This window comes from Alligator sinensis, unplaced genomic scaffold, assembly GCF_000455745.1.
Source record: "Alligator sinensis unplaced genomic scaffold, ASM45574v1 scaffold507_1, whole genome shotgun sequence".
Taxonomy (NCBI): Eukaryota; Metazoa; Chordata; order Crocodylia; family Alligatoridae; genus Alligator; species Alligator sinensis.
In genome coordinates this window covers 251,044-269,989 of record NW_005842889.1, presented here as the reverse complement: position 1 = coordinate 269,989, position 18,946 = coordinate 251,044, and the positions used below count along the sequence as shown (strand labels likewise).

General features: G+C 44.9%; 1 protein-coding gene across 2 annotated transcripts in view; it reads right to left on the bottom strand.

Moving 5' to 3' along the window:
• LOC102380947 (putative calcium-activated potassium channel subunit beta) overlaps nt 1-16,257 on the bottom strand; it is a 26,651-nt gene extending 10,394 nt beyond the window's left edge. Inside the window, exons 1-3 of one of the 2 annotated variants that reach the window (XM_006035909.3) lie at nt 16,059-16,257; nt 8,468-8,561; nt 1,342-1,511 (exon numbers count right to left, since the gene is read on the bottom strand). In XM_006035909.3, coding sequence (XP_006035971.1) covers nt 1,342-1,478 — 137 coding nt within the window. In that variant the 5' untranslated portion in view covers nt 1,479-1,511; nt 8,468-8,561; nt 16,059-16,257. The remainder of the gene's footprint in view (nt 1-1,341; nt 1,512-8,467; nt 8,562-16,058) is intronic. The other variant, XM_006035910.3, reaches the window with a different exon arrangement.
• Between the last annotated feature and the right edge of the window lie 2,689 nt (nt 16,258-18,946).

Here is an 18,946-nt window from a genome sequence, read left to right as displayed (position 1 = left end):
CTTGGGGGAACAGGGACTCCCCCAGTGCCTGTTGATCTCCCCTGACTAGTTTATAGCAGGCCACAAGATCCCCCCTCAGCCTTCTCTTGTGGAGGCTGAACAGGTTCAGGTCCCGTAACCTTTCCTCATAGGACCTGCCCTGCTGTCCCTTGATCATGCGAGTGGCCCTCCTCTGGACCCTCTCGATGCTGTCCACATCCCTCTTAAAGTGCGGCTCCCAGAACTGGACGCAGCACTCCAGCTGCGGCCTGACCAGTGCCGCATAGAGGGGGAGGATCACCTCCTTGGTCCTGCTTGAAATGCATCTGTGGATGCACGACAAGGTACAGTTGGCCTTCCTAGCCACCTCCCCACACTGCCGAGCCATGTTCATCTTGGAGTCAATAATGACTCCAAGATCCTTTTCCACCTCCGTGCTGACAAGAGGGGAGTTCCCCAGCCTGTAGGTATGGTGCCGGTTGTTCCTCCCCAGGTGCATCACCTTGCACTTGTCTGTGTTGAACCCCATCCTGTTCTCCTCCGCCCATCCTTGTAACCTGTCAAGGTCCGACTGTAGCCTGTTGCTCCCTTCTATTGTGCCCACATCCCCCCACATCTTGGTATCATCAGCAAATTTGAACAGGGTGCTTTGCACCCCCTCATCCAAATCACTGATGAAGATGTTGAACAGGTCCGGCCTGAGGACCGAGCCCTGCGGGACCCCACTGCCCACGTCCTTCCAGGCCGAGAAGGACCCATCCACTACCACCCTCTGGGTGCGGCTCTCTAGCCAGTTGGCGACCCATTGGACTGTGTGGGTGTCTACGCCACAGTCCCCCAGTTTCCTAATGAGAACGGGGTGAGATTTTGAGCAATTTGATTTTTGTTTAATTAAATATTTTCGAATGTAATATGTCTTTTTTAAAAAACAAGAAAACTCAAAGCTTAAAACTTCCATTTAACAAAACTCTGTTTTTTGTTTATCAATGAAAAATGTGAAATGAAGAAATGTACAAAAATATTGAAAAAAATATTTTTGCATTTTTAACAGAAAATGAGAATATCTCTCTAAACAGCTCATATGCTAATCCTGAGAGCATGACTTTCTGTTTTTGTGTAAATACTAGAACTACATGCACTCTTCAGGGTTACTCATTACCTTCACTCTTCTCAGTTCTCTCATGATGTATAATTAGCTTGAAAACCTCTTTAAGATGGTATCCTTTTTTTGTTCTATAACATACCTAATACATTTGGAATGTGGTCATTATTTAAAGCAATGCCTGTGCTGACAGTGGAAAGACATAGGCTGTATAAAAAGACATAGCCTTTATAACATTTATAAAAAAGGACTATAATTACCTGCTATTGTACAATGGCACAATTGTGATCCCAATGAAAAAGTACATCACCATTGAGCAGGCAGCCATTCCCAGTCCCAGGCATAATGCCCTGTTTTCCCCTCGATTCTGTGCGGTCACCAACTTTTTGGCCAACATGATTTAGTTTTATGGATTCTGCAGTTTCAGGTTCTGGAGAGAAATAAAAAGGCAGGTAAATATGGTTGCAGAAATTGGTACAGTTTTCTTACTAGTTGAAGAAATATCATGTATTCCATTTGGAAAAAAAAAATGTCCCCATTTTGAAGCAAACCTGTTGTCAAAACTTTGTACATTTTTATTATGACAAACATCACTTTCTGCTCTGAATTGTATAGTTTGTAAAACTTCTCAGTGTTTGGTGTCATTTTGTTGGAGGAAAAAAATTGGGCTAGGAAATAGCTTAGAACAAAACTGATCTCTTTTCCTGAAATTTTGTTAAAGAATAATCTATATCCATATCTAGCACATATATAATCCACTTTATGCTGCTTTTTGTATACTATATAGTATTCTGTGAAATATGTACTAGTAAGTACTGATGTATATAACAATTAATATATTACTATTTATAGTATATTATCAAAATATGAATAAAATGTCCCATAATAGAACACTTTTACACTAAACCACATTTTTCTTTGCACATTTTTCTCACTAGAAATAGAGTGACCAGAACAGAAATGCAATTTGCTTATTACAGTGTGTTGAACCTTTTGGGGACATACATTTTTGCTTTGACACAAATTTTTGCTGTATCCATATTCATTCCTTTTCTATAAAAGGACTCATTCCTTTTCTTTAAAATAACTCACTGATGTATAATAACCAGTTGTGGGAATGATGAGAGAACTACAGAGAGAGTCTTCTAGTGCCCTCCTGATGCATAAACTTCCTATGTCATCATCTCAACCCAATGTGGTCATGGTACAAAAACAGTGCTTAAAACCCTGTTAATATTACTACCTTTCCTCCTCTTACAGCTACTACTAGCAGTAGTGCAATAGTGGGAAATATCGAGTGAAATACTGAGAACAGAAGGAGGACTGAACTTAATGTTTTGGCATGTTCTGTATGCCTCATTGCTAGGTAAGAGTCTAAATAATAACTTTGCTGAAATTGATGTTGATTTCTCTAGAGGTGTAATAAATAATGGAAATAAATGAGTTCTGAAAATGGCTACTTTTAAAAGATACTATCTGCCAAATCAGTATGATTGATCTGTAATGTTATGATGCAAATAAGAAAGAACACTATTTTTGTGAGTCAGCCCATTCACAGTGGGCACATCTACACGTGAAATGAATTTGACACAATAAGTTTGCACCAGAGTTGATTGCTCCTGGGCCCAGTGTTTACACGTGTGCCCGGGGCCGCAGCACATTGAGCCAGGGCAGTGAAGTCCCAACTAGCAGGGGATCTTGGGGTGTCAGCCTGCCATCTTGGAGCTGCTCCTGCCCAGCTCAATGTGCTGTGGAGGGGCTGGCAGGGGCATGAGAGGGCTGCATTGTGGGGCTAGCTGGCAGATAGCCCCACACTAATGTCCTCATGTCCCAGCCAATCCCAGTAAGCATCTACATATACATTGTGATGGAGTAAATAACTCAAGCATAAAATAGTACTTGTGTTGGGCAGTACTATCCTATGGTGAAGTGAATTAGTTTATTCTGACATAATACCAGCGCTCATGTAGATGGTGATGTTTTACTGCAGAGCTAACAATAAGCATCTGGTGTAGATACACCTAGTATATACAATTCAGTGGTTCATGTGAAACTGGTGCATGGGCTTGCAGGGTTCCCCTTAGGTGAGGAAATCTGGCAGATGAAGGAGTGGCAGCAGCATTAATTGTCATGGCTCTGGGAGCTGTAGCATTTAACACTGCCATTGTTCCCCCACTACCAACTTTCCAGACCCATGAGGAGTCCCATCAGCAAAATCTTGGCCACCCTGCTGTAGTTGGTCTTTACCATTCTAAATTGTTAATGTAAAATTGTATACACTATTTGCAGACATACTCTTGGCAGATTGAAAGTCTCCGAATGGTTTCATGGTAGGTAGGAAAGAGGGGAAATATGCTGAATTGTGCTTAATTAGAACACGGATGAATCCTTGCAATTGAGCAGTTCCACTCTGATGTCAGCAAATGTAAAGGTCTGTCCACATGACATCAACTGCAACATCAGAGTGTACTGTTCTTTTCCTGGCTGAGCATAAAAGGAAGCAACTATTGATTGTATACATCAGGCTTGTCCAACATACGGCCCGCAGGCCAGCATGCGGCCCGCCAACACATTTTCTGTGGCCCGTGGTGCTACGACAGGAAACGAAAGTAAACACAGTTTACTTTCGTTCCCACCCCTTGTCCCTCCCCCAGCCCCTCAGCAGCTTCCTAATGGCTGCTGAAGGGCTGGGGAAGGGACAAGGTTCCCACACGCACTGCGTCAGCTTGACGTTGCCAATGCGGTGCATGTGAGAAGAGGAGTAGCCAAGTGCCTCTCAGGACTGGATGAGCCCGGCCAGAGCAGCAGGGGCTCAGCTACACTTTCCCCCTACCTGTGCTGGTCAGTTCCAAGCAGCACACGGCTCTGCCGCCGCCTCTGCTGGCTGGTGCCGACCCAGGTGGGTCTGTCCCATCCGGAGCAGCACACAGCTGAAGCCGGATTCCCATGTGCTGCTGGGGGCAGGAGAAGCCTGGCTGGGTCGGCACCGGCCAGCAAAAGTGGCATTGGAGCCATGTGCTGCTCAGGATTGACCGGTGCAGGCAGGGGGGAAATGCAGCTGATCCTCTGCTGCTCCGGCTAGGCTCATCTTGTCCCAAGCAGCACACAGTTCTGCCACTGCTTCTGCTGGCTGGTGAAGACCCGGCCGGGCTCCTCCCGTCCCACCAGGACCAGCCTGGCTTGCACCGGGCATTGACACGGAGCTCCGCGCCCGAGGGAGCTGGGCCTGGCACTGGCAATGGAGCCCGGTGGAGCAAGGCAGATTGGCGGTGGGTGGAAGTGGGGACATGTACAGACGGGTCCTTCCCCAGGAGAAGCTGTGCTTAGCCTGCTTTTTTGTGCTTGGGAGCCGAATAGGGCCTGGAGCTGCGTGGGGCAGTGCGGCCAGGCCGGGGGAGCAAGGGTCCCACAGGAGGGAGGGGATGGGAGAGCCCGGGCACGACCCGCAGGCACTCACTTCGGAGAAGCTCTGCACCCGGCCACGGCTCATCCACAGAAATGTGCTGGGCCAGAGCCTCCCCCCACTGACACCCAGCCGCGCCCACAAGGACCAGCCCGGGCACTGGGCACCAACACGGAGCTCCACGACTGTAGGACATGCCGGGACTGCCGGTCCCCTGGCACTGCCTGCAGGGCCCAGTGGGGCGAGGCGGAGCGGTGTCGGGTGGAAGCAGGTCCTTCCGCAGGAGAAGCGGTACTCATCCTGCTGTTCTGTGCTTGGGAGCCAAGCAGGGTCGGAGCTGCGCGGGATAGTGCTTCCCGCTGCCCAGCTCTTCTGTGAAGTTCCCACACTTCTTGAATACAACGTGGTATGGGTTCATACGCCTTTGAAGCTTCTTGTCACCACCAAGATCGTATTTGACATTTACCATAAAACTTGTGTGCCTCTTCAGACGGAATATATACCCCTCAAAAGCATTTGCTATTATTTATATACTGGCCAATTTATAAGATATCCTTTAATAATTTGAATTGCAACAGGTAAACTTACCTTTTGAGTTTACCAAAGCTACCCAAACAACACTGCACAATTGCTGAACCAAAGTTAGTTTTGATTTTAACCATACTTTAAACGCAGAGGTTCTAAGTTCAGGGAAGCCTTGACCCGTTGTTTTAGGGGAAACAAAAACCTGCAAGTTAATTAATGCAGCTTCTCACACATCCTGCTATATTGGTGCTGGAAATAGCATCTCAGTTCAAACAAGATTTTCTTTATAGCCTTAAAAACCCCTTGTCAGTTGTCTTGCTAAAAAACACACACATTCTCTTTTAATAAATGCCATTTTGCTACACAAATAGAATTTATAACTCAAAACTTTTGTATGAATTGCTGTCCCTTGTTTCAAAAATTAAGACCATCTTCCAGTCCAAGCTGGACAAAAGTGTTCTGGTCTGGGATCCACAGACAAATTCAATTTTTTGTAGATAAAAATCAACCATTTGTATCGCATCCTGATGATATCCATATATGTTTAAACTTTTGACAACTTAACCAAACAACACAAAACAAACAAACACATTTTTGTTTTAGTAATAAAGCTGTCACTTAGATGAGGAAGAGCTGTTGATGGTAACAAGGCCTTGTGCTCTATCAGTCACCTTTGCTACTGGATTGAATTTTACCCTATAGCTTCTATAAAAAAAAAAAAAGCAGCATACACACAAAACTCCTTGGAGTAAAATCATATTTACAATACTAACATGTACAGTGGCAATGTACACATTTTTGGGATATTACTTCTATATACATATTAAATAACAAGAATTATCTATATGTATTTTATTCTTTCAAAGGCCCATTTTGGCAATTGAAATGGGAACCTTTACAATTTTTTTTTAAATGTGAGCTCATGGGATGCCAATACCCTTGTTACAATTTTAACCACATTGCCATTTTAAAAAGCAGTTTTGTTTTGTTTTGTTTTTTTCCTTCAGAGGGACAATTTCTCTCAGAATTTTCATTTAAAAAGCTTTTTCCACATTCATATTGCCGGGACAGTTGTGGGGATTGGGAGTTCTTGAAGGCTGAACCGACCCACTGACATGGTTCTGGCTCTGCCCCTCCTGCCTGCTCTTGCACCCAGATGAGCTCCATCAACCTCTGCTCTGCTTTGCTCTCTGACTTCCCACATTCATTTGTTGACTGATTCCTCTCTGCTGTTGTCTTTTGTGTAACGCCCATCTGCAAAGCTTCAACACACATGTGACACTGAGGATCTTTCAGCTGCTTCACCTGTTTCTCTGTATCACCTTTCAACTCTTCCACACACTGCTGCAGTCTTACAGGCTGCAGAAGAATGGACACTAGGGCTGTGCGAAATTTTGCTGCTCGTTTTGTTTCGACGCTGTTTTGACCCATTTTGACCTCAAAACAGTGAAGTCAAAACAAAACAGGCAGCGTTTAAGCATTGTAGAAACAAAACAGGGCAGGTCGAAACATTCAAAACATTTTGAGTTTCAAGCAAGAAGCTGGGGCTTGCTTTCAAATCCTTGCCTGCAGGGAGAGAGAAAGTAAAGTAAGGAGAGGGAGAGGGAGCGCAGGGGATGTGGTGGGTGGAGGAGTGCTCTTATTATTGACTGTGTAGCTGGCCAGTGACTGTCACCCTTCCCTGAGGTCCCTTCCAACCCCAGTGCTCTGGAGGAGGGATAGAAAAACTGCATAAAAGCCAGCATTTTTTTAACTGCCCTGTTTTATGCTTTGGGGTCACTTACTGAACTGTCTGTTTTAGCAGCTCACTGTCAGACCGCTATGGCTAGGAGCACTGATTTTCTAAAAGATTCCCTGCTTGCTACCCTAGCTATAGGGACTTCAGTATATTTTTTTTCTTCTAGGCGCTTTTAGTGGGGAATGGGAACAGGGTCTCTTCCATTCCCCGCTGGTCCCCCCAGGTAAGTTCATAGATGGCCATCAGGTGCCCCTCAGCCTTCTCTTGTCACGGCTGAATAGGTTCAGGTCCCGTAGCCTCTCCTCATAGGGCCTGCCCTGCTGCCCCCTGATCATGCGGGAGGTCCTCCTCTGGACCCTCTCCATGTTGTCCACATCCCTCCTGAAGTGCGGCACCCAGAACTGGGTGCAGTACTCCAGCTGGGGCCTGACCAAGGTTGCATAGAGGGGGAGGATCACCTCCTTGGACCTGCTCGTGATGGATCTGTGGATGTATGACAAGGTGTGGTTAACCTTCCTGACCACGTCCTCACATTGGCAGCCCATGTTCATTTTGAAATCAATAATGACCGCAAGATCTCTTTCTGCCACTGTGCTTTCGAGAAGGGAGTTCCCCAGCCTGTAGGTATGCTGTCGGTTCTTCCTGCCTAAGTGCAGTAGCCTGCACTTGTCAGTATTGAATCCCATCCGATTCTCATTTGCCCACCCCTGTAACCTGTCCAGGTCCAGCAGTATCCTGTCTCTCCCTTCTAGCGTGCCCACCTTGCTTGAAATCTAGGTGTTGTCAGCGAATTTGAACAGGGTGCTTTTCGCCCCCTCGTCCAAGTCGCTAAGAAAGAAATTGAACAGTGTGGGCCTAAAGACCGAGCCCTGGGGGACTTCATTGCCCACATCCCTTCAGGTCGAGTGGATGCTATAAAGGTTAGACCCATTTCATTGTCACTTCCTGCAACTTCATTGGTGTCAAAGGTCACGTGACATCATTTCCTGATGGGATACCACTTCCTGTGAGGTCTTTGAATATGGCTCGCTGGCCCACTGGATGATAAAAAGTTTGTGATCTGGCCCCACATTCAAAAATGTTGGACACCCCTGGTATACAACCATACTGAGTGAACCTCAAAAGGTGCTTGAGGCTAGATACAGACATTCAGAAAAACGAAGGTGGGATTGAGCTAAATTATGCAGTTTTCTTTAAGCGGTGTAGTTTAGATTGATAGCAAAATTAACATTGTTTCCCTTTGGTGGATGGGCAAATCTTAGACTGGGTTCTGCCATTTACCACTCTGTGTCTGCCAAACTTCTTTTCTGTTATAGGTATAGACCAGTTTCTGAGTGTTTATACCACTAAAAGTGCAATGTCTGCTGTACCTGGCCTAAAACAGTTACAGGGTCCTCAGTTCAGCAAAGCAGTTATTTCATACTTAATATGAGCTGTTTAGCCAGGTGAATAGTCAGTTCCTTATGTCTCACTAAGGTAAACATCAAGTTAAAATCAATAGGTCTTAAACATGTGCCTAAAGGTGCACATGTGCTTTTCTAACTAGGATTGAAGTATTAATCTGAACCTAGAGGCATGCTAGAAATAGTCTATAAGGAAGAGTAACATCTTACAACTGTGGAATACAATGAAGTTCAAGTACATTTCAAGTACATTGTGTTGCATTTCTAAACTAAACACATATTCTTAAAGTTGATGATTGATACAAAATAAGCAATACCTGGTTATTGCCTTGTGATGTAGAGACAGAACTCCATGAAGCCATGTGGAGTCTAGTCCTTGGGAATAGTGTCCAAGACTTGTGTTCTCTTGATCTATGGGAGCAAATACATAGAATATCTAGAGCTGACCAAGGTCAGTGCTAATTTTTCCCATATGCTTCATTGTAACGAGGCTGTTAAAGATGAGTGAAAACAAAAATTTCTGTTTTATATATACACAATTCAAATATTCAAATATTTGTTGTCCTAAATTGGGACAAAAAAATTGAAAAAAATATTTTTTCCATGGAACAAAAATTCCAAACAATTCTACCAAGAATGCCAAAATAAAAGATTCCAACATTCCCAAAACAAAATAGGCTTTTTTTTTGTTTGAATCAATCTGATATTTAACCAAAGCTGCAGTTATGTGTTTCCTACTATGCAATTTGATCTGAGAGGAGACTACAGTGCAATATGGAAGAACAGTCCATAAGGTAGAGCAAGGACATAGGATACCAAAGCACTTCTATGAGGCACTGTAACATAATAAGATAAAGCAGTTTGCTTACTTCAACAAAGCAAACTATTTTTGCCCAGCCTGAAGAAAGAGAGCATTGGGAACCTGCAAGCCATGGGGTGGCCAACACTAAGGCACAGGTAAGAAACGAGAAGGTAAGAAACAAGGGGCCCCTTGGGACTCGGAGCAGGGGGGCAGCAAAGGCACCAGTCGCAGGGCTCAAGTGCCTATATACTAATGCTAGGAGCATGGGAAACAAGCAGGATGGACTAGAGCTCCTGCTTGCACAAAACACTTACGACTTAGTGGGGCTAATGGAAACCTGGTGGGATTCATCCCACGACTGGGCGGTACATATTGAGCGTTATAGATTGTACAGAAAGGACAGGGTGGGGAAAAAAGTGTGTGGGGGGGGTTGCGCTCTATGTCAATGAGCAATATACATCGACCCTCATCAAAACGGAATCCAAGGATGAGGAAGTAGAAGGATTGTGGGTTAGACTACATGGGGGGCAAGGAGAAAGGGATTTGGTGATAGGGGTCTGCTACAGACCCCCACATCAAGGGGAAGAAATAGATTCGGGGCTCCTGAGGCAGCTCTCGGAGACCATAAAAGCTAAAGAGGCGGTAGTTATGGGGGACCTAAACTACCCGGACATCTGCTGGGACGTGCAGATGGCAAAGTCCCACCACTCACACAGGTTTCTAAATACAGATTTTTAAAGGGAAAGAAAAAGCCACAGGAACATTTTAAGGCCCAATTCTGTAGTCACTTTAAGCACATTATTTTCCATATGTTCCCTCATTTCAGTGGAGTTACTTACCCGAGAAAAGCCATTCACGTCTGTAAATGTTGGCAGGACATGGCATTTTGTTACAAATTACCACAGAGACTTGTTCCTTTAACAGTCTGGCAAATCTCATGCTTTTCTTTCCCCATGGCCTTCAGTGAAGAGAGGCCGTAAGAGGAAATTCCCTTGGCCATTTTTTAAATGTTAATGCTTCAGCTTCACTTAGAAAAATCTGTATGATATACTCAAATTAGCTCCTGTCTACACCACTCTCATGCTAAGGAAGAAGTCTCTAGGGGTTTTTTTAATAGCTGTTTCTTCAATGTAGTGCATGCCCTACCCAGAACTCACATGATACTTGGTTAAATCCAATTCTCCTATAGCCGAACATAAATAAACACAATTGGCATTTTTTAAGTAAATACTTTTGTTTACTTATTTTTTGAAAACCTTTTGGGTGTTTGTGAGATGTGCTGCTGTGACCCTCTCAAATACTGTCAATATATAGAATGGGCACAGCACAGGCACATACACATTTTTTCCCTCATGCCCACTTAGTTCTTCACCTCTTTGCTGAGACTGGCAGCCAGAGTACCGGCTGGTGTCAGTTGTGAAGTTGAGGTTGTAACACAGTTGTCACCAGCACTGCACTGCTCTTAAACTTTGTCTATAAGTTCTAAACTCTTTTGAGTAAGGACCTTTTCTTATCATATACCTACAAAGCAGCAAGATACTCCGCAAAAATAAATAATGACTCATTTCACAAATGTCAGTGAAAAAATTCCAGTTGATGGTAAAAATAAGAACCATTTGTCATTGTCTACCAGAGATGACTCTGAACTGTCGCTTAGAAGTGAAAAGTTCAGTATCATCATTCCCATAAGCTGCCTTATCTGTTACTGTTTATTTATATGTTTGTTACCAATCTGATCTCTATTATTATTATTATTAATGAAGCCCTCTGTTAGAACACATCAGCTATGTCAAATTCTAGCTGGTAACATGACATACTTGGCACCCCTCAGATCCAGGTCTTGTGTGACAGCTTGTCTTACTGTAGTGCCTCCAAAATACAGAGCTGTATCCTCTGCTAGAATTCCACATTCAGTACAAGCATTTCCACCTTCCAAGGACATCCATAAATCTGGTTTAATTTCTTCATTGTCAAAGCGTTCCTTCAGGAAAGTCTGTAAAAAAAGTATGTAGCATTTGAGCAACAACTAGAAGAATCATCCTGCTCTACAGCCTTTTTAGCTAACCCAGTTATAATTTACTTTTGAAGTATGTTTGAAATGTTCATAAAAATAGTAAAGTGATTTTTTTCCTCTCAGGAGCTAAGGTCTACTGCCTTTGTACAGACAGTAAATTTTATTTAAATTATATCACCTGATTGCATCCATCAGATGCAAGACCTAGACAGGTTAGACCAGTGGGCAGAAAACAACAGAATGCAGTTCAACAAGGAGAAATGCAAAGTGCTGCACCTAGGGAGGAAAAATGTCCAGCACACCTACAGCCTAGGGAATGACCTGCTGGGTGGCACGGAATTGGAAAGGGATCTTGGAGTCCTAGTGGACTCCAGGATGAACATGAGTCGGCAGTGTGATGAAGCCATTAGAAAAACCAATGGCACTTTATTGTGCATCGCAGATGCATGATGAATAGATCCAAAGAGGTGATACTTCCCCTCTATCGGGCGCTGGTCAGACCGCAGTTGGAATACTGCATGCAATTCTGGGCGCCACACTTCAAGAAGGATGCGGATAACCTGGAGAGGGTCCAGAGAAGGGCCACTCATATGGTTAAGGGCCTGCGGACCAAGCCCTACGAGGAGAGACTAGAGGAACTGGACCTTTTCAGCCTCCGCAAGAGAAGGTTGAGAGGCGACCTTGTGGCTGCCTATAAGTTCATCACAGGGGCACAGAAGGGAATTGGTGAGGTTTTAATCACCAAGGCGCCCCCGGGGGTTACAAGAAATAATGGCCACAAGCTAGCAGAGAGCAGATTTAGACTGGACATTAGGAAGAACTTCTTCACAGTTAGTGTGTCCAAGGTCTGGAACGGGCTCCCAAGGGAGGTGGTGCTCTCCCCTACCCTGGGGGTCTTCAAGAGGAGGTTAGATAGGCATCTAGCTAGGGTCATCTAGACTCTTTCCTGCCTATGCAGGGGGTCGGACTCGATGATCTATTGAGGTCCCTTCCGACCCTAACATCTATGAATCTATGAATCTATTTTAGTTTGGGTCCAACAAATCTTAACATAGTTTCTGCCTTTAATTTTAACAGATTTCTTAGGTTTCCACCAGGAACAAATAACCCAAAAGAACTATTGTTTTTATTAAAATATGTTGGTGGGAAATTTTCAGCAATCTCTGTGAATTGTATGGAATTTGCTGTTGTGCTCACAGCAAACGATTATACTTCAGTGCTCCAGGAGAGTGATACAGCACCTAGTGGACCCACCAGCATGGCCTCAGAAGAAAATATTTTTCCCAACCATATTGTTTCCATCTGTATATACTAGTGTACTCCCAGTTAGGAGTAAATATGGTCAAATATTCCATTTATCCTGTGTATCATGACATTGAAACCAAAAACTCTGGGACACAGTAAATAAAGAATGTTATAAGAATTGTAATTCTCAACTCAATCAGTTTGGATATTTTCTACATCAGTAAATTTGCATGTCTGTTGGATCTTGCATCGCACAGCTCAACTTGCTTGCTTTTTTAAGCTTCCACTATATCCCATTGAGGCAGGTGATCAATGAGCAAATTGAGATACCAAAAAAGTAAGTGATTTGCCCAAAGTTACCAAGTGAGGTGGTATAAACAGGAAATAGAATGGCTGTTTGCACCTTGCTAACTTTTTGAGTGATCCTGCCACTTAAAATTCCTCATGCATTTCAAACTGCTGCTCTGCTACAAAATAAACCCATATATACAATGCTAGAAATGTTAACGGAAAAGATATAAATGCAACATAGTGAGCCAAATTCTCTGGCGCTATAAGTCTGTGTTACTGCACTGACACTTGAGTTGCTGTGCCAGTTTACGGCAGCTGAAATGGAATTTCAAAATAAATCACAAAATTAATTTTTTATTTTCCACTCCTTGTAAACTGAGTAAGTAGATCAAGTTGTGTGGTAAAAACAATAAAGCTGTATTCAGTTTGTATGCAGGGATTCCTTGAGAGGAGGAGCTGGGAATGTGAAATGGGACAGAAAAGTTAAAGATAAAGAAAAGTTGGGACAGATCGCTGAAATTGATCTGTTGTACTTTTTTAACCCCTTCCATTTACAAGTAATCAGTCAGATGTTTTACTGCTTGTTAACACTGAAATCCCTACATTTTCTAAGTTGGAATGCAGATGAATGCTGTGTGTGTGGAGAAACATGTTTATAATTTGGGCATGATATAACTATCTCTCTCAAGGTTTACAGCTTGTAAACTCTGATTCATCCTTTTCTATTCTTTATTTTATGTTGGTGTCTTACATAAGGGGTGGCATTAAAAAAACAAACAAAAAAAACCCCTTCACTATGTTTCTTCTCTGCCAATGTTAGTAAAAATTTATCAAATTAAATATTGTGGAAAATGCAATTGGTTCAGGATGGCATAATATGTAAAGGCAGTTCTTGACTTGCATTGTTCCGACTTGCGGCGATCTGCACTTGTGGCGTGCCGCTATTTACACCCATGTCATTACTTGTGGTGCTGGATCCTTGCACTTAGGGCATGCAATAAGTGCAAGGATCCAGCACCACATGTCATCCAGCCCGCGACCCGCTCCGGGACTTATGGCTGCGGTACCTGGGTGAGCTCTGTGCTGGGGGTTGGGCAGTCACTGCCAAGGTCACCTCCGCCTGCCCTGGGATCTGCGCCCAGCCAAGGAGGAGCCCGGGACTGTGTGGCTGCGAAGCCACCGGGGCTGGGGCAAAGCCGCGGTGGGGCACAGTGGCAGTAGTGAGTACCTCCAAATTTCCTGCCCTCTGTGCTACTCACCAGGTAGGTGAGGCACTAAAGCAGGATGCCACCATCTGCCTGGGGACACATGGCGCTTCCACGACCTGAGAAAGGGGCAAGAGCACCAGCCTGTCTTGGGGCCTAGGTGGCCCTGGGGTGGGGGAGACCAGGGTTGGTGCCTTGCCTCCTAGCAGGGCGGCTGCATGCAGGGCTCCCAGGTAGAGCTCTTAGTTCAACGGAGAAAGGTTTCTTCCCTTCTGGTCAGCAGTGTAAGTTGTGGGGCAGGTGCCTCGTGTGGGGAGGGGCCCAGAAATAGCTGTTGCTGCAGCTGGCAGCTGGGTTCTCCAGCCAACACTGTCCCATGCACTGCCCTGGCCCCAGCTGCCCTGCTACACCTCCATTGTGCTGGGGCCATGCTGGTTCCTACACCAGCTCCATCCACACTGACATCCTGCCCTAGCTTGCTCTCTTTTGCTGGCTCACCACTCCTGTCAACACAGGGTTATGGGTTGAGTTGATTTAAATATGGTGTTAAATATGGTGTTTATGGTCATTTCTATAAAAAGTTGGGCATCAGGTGCTTGGTCAGGAATGTAACCCCCTATTATATTCCCTGTTTCTATGGGAAAATCAGATTTGACTTGCATCATTTCCACTTACAGCGCCTTTTCAGGAACATAACCCGCTGTAAGTGCGAGGACTGCCTGTATTTGATTTTGAAGACATGAACATAGGGAAGTTAGCTCTGCTTTAAGCACTAATCACAATGTATCCTTAGCTCTGAAATTCCTAGGATGCCTTCATAATTATTAGCAAATTATAATCTTCGTCTTTTTCTAATATTCACATCTTTCCCATCTTTCTATTCAGTCTAGTTAAATTATACAGTACATTAGCTATTCAATGTCAATGTATAATCATTGCATTGACAGTTGCTGGTGATCGTCCTGGGGATGCCATCTGCTTAGGTTTAGAACTGAATACCCAGTTTTGATTAGTAGATGAATTTCATACTCCATGGGAGGTCTTCCCCATGTCTCCACCTTACCTGGCCCCCCTTCCACCCAACCCCAACATCCTTTTTGATGTTGTAACCTATAGCTCACAATGCGACATCCTTCATGGTTACTCCATAGTGCTAGCTTCGATAGAGGAATCACAAACAATAAGAGTTCACAGCATTCTCCAGCTCTATTCCTACCCTCTGAGCAGAAAAGAAGAGTCTGAGCCAAGCTTACCATCTTGAGTTTAGCCTAAGAGTAAATATTAACAGTGACATAATCATTAATAGAGGAAGCTTAACTTTTAGTGGTTGAACTTTATGGAAACATTTGGCTCCTGGCTTTTGGACGAACAGCAACAGCAGCATTTTCCATGTCACAATATACCATTCTGATTATCATTTGGATCAACCTTCACCATAGCATTCAAAATGGATCCCGACCCATTAGCCTCTGCTGCCTCTGATTTACAGAGCAATCTGTGACCTTGAGTTTATGCCAGAAGGCATTTTGGGGGTTACTGATTATAATCTATATTGTATATAAAATAGCTGTTTATTATATACACTATTAACATTTTATCAGCCATCCTATTTTATTACCCTTGAAAAATACTATTGTGGCCAGTCTTAAAAAAACATTGCCACTTTCACCAGTCTTGTAGGATAAAGTGTTCTGATAAGCGACCTCAGAGAAGTTGTAGTCATCTTATTGATTTGAATATGGGATTAAACCCTGCTCGTATGATAGAAAACATGGGGGTTAGGTTTTTTGCATTTTTTTGCCAAAGACAGTGAGCTGGGAGTGGACTGAGACGTCTAAGAATAATAGTTTATTTCTAATCTTTAATAGATTAAAGATGAATCTGCTGCATGTATTGGTTCTGATATCTTTATAGAGTACTTCTTTTCAGCTCTTTGTAATACAACACAGCTTTTAAGAGTGGATTTTCAAAGTTAGATGCCCCATTCCCATGCAAGTTTAATGGGAGATGTGCAGTTAACACCCTCCCTCAGGCTCTTTGCAAATTTTAGCCACTCGGCATCTGAAGCTAAGAACACTGGCTAATATTAATATTTACTGCCCTTGACAGAACTACAGAGTCCTTATTCTGTTATTCACAAGCTGTTAACATCACGCATGTCTGAATAATTCAACTGAATTATTCAGTCACTTTATGATTGGTATTAGAGAGAGGAAAAGCATTTAACTTCTAAAATAAGTTCAAAGTTAGTTGCATGATTAGAAAGGCTGCTGCTTCTAGAAGTATGATCTTTCTCAAAAGACTCATTCCTCAATTTAAAAAAAAAACAACTTTTCCAGAATGGTACTTACAGGCTTCTCTGAGTGCTGCTTTTTTGTAGTCTTCAATGCAGAAAATAGTTTCTGTCATTTGACTAATCTTGATAGGTGAAAAACCTTCCCATGTCAGTGATGAGGCAGCTGAACTTAGATTTAAAATGTTCCTTTCCAGGATCCCTCTCGGTTTGTTTTGCTGTGTATAAACCCTTAACTCCAGTTTCCCTATTATGAAGATTTGTGTTACCATAAATGGTAAGGTATGACAGAGTGCAGTCCTATTAAGATTAATTGCTGAAAAGCAGGAAGCTACATTGGTAGGACCAACTAAAGAGCTGGTTCTGTTTTACATTAAGACCTCTTTACTGTGCCCTGGCAGGCCTGTTAAAGTTCCCTTTTCACTGCTAGCGATGGTAAAGGGGCTGCAGGAAAAAGTGAAATTGAGCTTAGGTTTGAGTCAGAAGGAACAACTTGCTACTAATTATTAGAAGAATTTTTTTGTAATTCTTGTATTTCACGAATAAGTGTAAGATAAATAAAGGAAAGCTGGAATCATGTATATTATACCACAGCTGGACTGCTATGTACTGGGTGCATCTATGCATGTGCTTTACTGCAGACTTCACTAATTAGTTCTGCAGTTAAGTGTCACAGTCTGTACATCAGAGATGGGCAAAATATGGCCAGATCTTGTGGGCCAGATCCAGCACACAAAGGGGCTTTGTCTGGCTCTTGGCAGGTTCCTTGGTCCCACCTGGCCAAGCTGCTACCAGGCTGTAGTGCATCCCGCCACCCCCTGGGCATGCAGCGGAGCTGGGGTGGCTCCGGAGCTGGGCTGCCTTTCCAGGCAGCCTGGGCGACGGCAGCTCTTTCTGGCTACTGCTACACCCAAGCGAGCCTGCCCTGCATCTCTGCCGCATCACTGCTGCCTCTGGGCTACCCTGTGGGGCAGTGGTGGCAGCACAGAGCAAATGCAAGGCAGCCCTGTGTGACCTCTGAGCAGCTGAACCAGGAAGCGCTGGCAGCAGAAGGGGTAGAGGCTGCTTTTTCCCTGCACTGAGCAACAGTTCCTCTTTCACATGGTTGCTGCTCAGCCTGGGCCCTAGTGCCAGCTCCAGGTTTGCCCTTCTGGGTGCAGCAGCAGCGACCATGGCCAGGGAGAAACTGTTGTTTGGCATGGGGGAAATTGGTCCTTCCTCCTCCCGCTGCCAGGCAGTTTTTGGTGCAGCTGCCTGGAGCCCACGCAACACTGGGCTGCCATGCAGCTCTGTCACCACCTCTGGGTTGTCCTGCATGGCAGTGGTGAGTAGCCACAAAGCAGCCCAGAGGCAGTGGTGACAGAGCCACATGCCCAGGTGCAATGTGCACTGTGGGAGGCTGCACCAAAAACTGCTCAGCAGCTGTCAAGGGGAGAGGCCTCTTTCCCCCCCTGCCGAGCAGGGAAGCACTACTTCACAGTCAGGGCACCTAGGATCTGGAACCAACTTCCAAGGGAAGTGGTGCTTGCTTCTACCCTGGGTGTCTTCAAAACGAGGCTAGATAATCACCTAGTTGGGGTCGTTTGACCCAAGCATTCATTCCTGCCCAGGGCAGGGGGTCCGACTTGATGATCTGCTCAGGTCCCTTCTGACCCTACAGCTATGAAACTATGAGCAATAGTTTCTGCCTGATTGCTGCTGCCACTGCTCAGCCCAGACAGGTGAGCCGGGATCCGGTGCAGGGCTTGTGGACTCAGGGTGTGTGCGCACTGGTCCTGCAGAGCTGGGGCCAGTGGCATTGGCAGCTAGAAGGAGCTGCCTTAGCCCTGTTGCATGCCCAGGGGTGGCAGGACGCTCCAGACTGGGCAGTGTGGGGCAGGCATGGGCCACACTGGGGCTGTGCGCTGTTGGTCGTCGCAGGAGAAGTGCTGCAGGACACATGGGCTCTGAGCTATTGTGGAGTGGGGGCTGACCAGATCAGGGGGGTGCATGCGGGAGCTCCCATACACACCCCACATACTCTCCCCCCCAAGCCCAAAAACCACACCCTCCCCCACACACAATCACATACCCCACAAACCCGGAACCCACTCGCATGCCTTTGGGGGAAGCCTACCTCAGTGCTGTACATACCCCCAGCCACCCTTCCCCTCCACAAACCCCATACCCACCCCACACACACATCCAGACATCCCCCAAACCCTATATCCACCCACCTATATCTACACATACCCCCACATCCTCCCTCACACCCCATATACATACACATCTTCACACATACACACTCTCAGCCCCCACACCCCTCCACACTCTCCACAATATACAAGAGTAAGACTTCATTCTAAGCTATTATACAATCACTTCTATATATACAGCACAAATACACATAAATCAGGACAAAAATATTAAAAAACATATATTATTATGAATGTTTGTTTGACAGATCACCAAAACTTGTTAAGTGGCTCTTTGGCCAAAATAATTGCCCACCTCTGCTATACATGCTCTGGTATTCGTAAGTTCATAGCTGTTAGGGTCGGAAGGGACCTCAATAGATCATCAAGTCCGACCCCCTGCATAGGCAGGAAAGAGGGCTGGGTTTAGATGACCCCAGCTAGATGCCTATCTAACCTCCTATTGAAGACCCCCAGGGTAGGGGAGAGCACCACCTCCCTTGGGAGCCCGTTCCAGACCTTGGCCACTTGAACTGTGAAGAAGTTCTTCCTAATGTCTAGTCTAAATCTGCTCTCTGCTAGCTTGTGGCCATTATTTCTTGTAACCCCCGGGGGCACCTTGGTGAATAAAACTTCACCAATTCCCTTCTGTGCCCCTGTGATGAACTTATAGGCAGCCACAAGGTCGCCTCTCAACCTTCTCTTGCTGAGGCTTAAGAGGTCCAGGTGCCCTTGTCTCTCCTCATAGGGCTTGGCCTGCAAGCCCTTAACC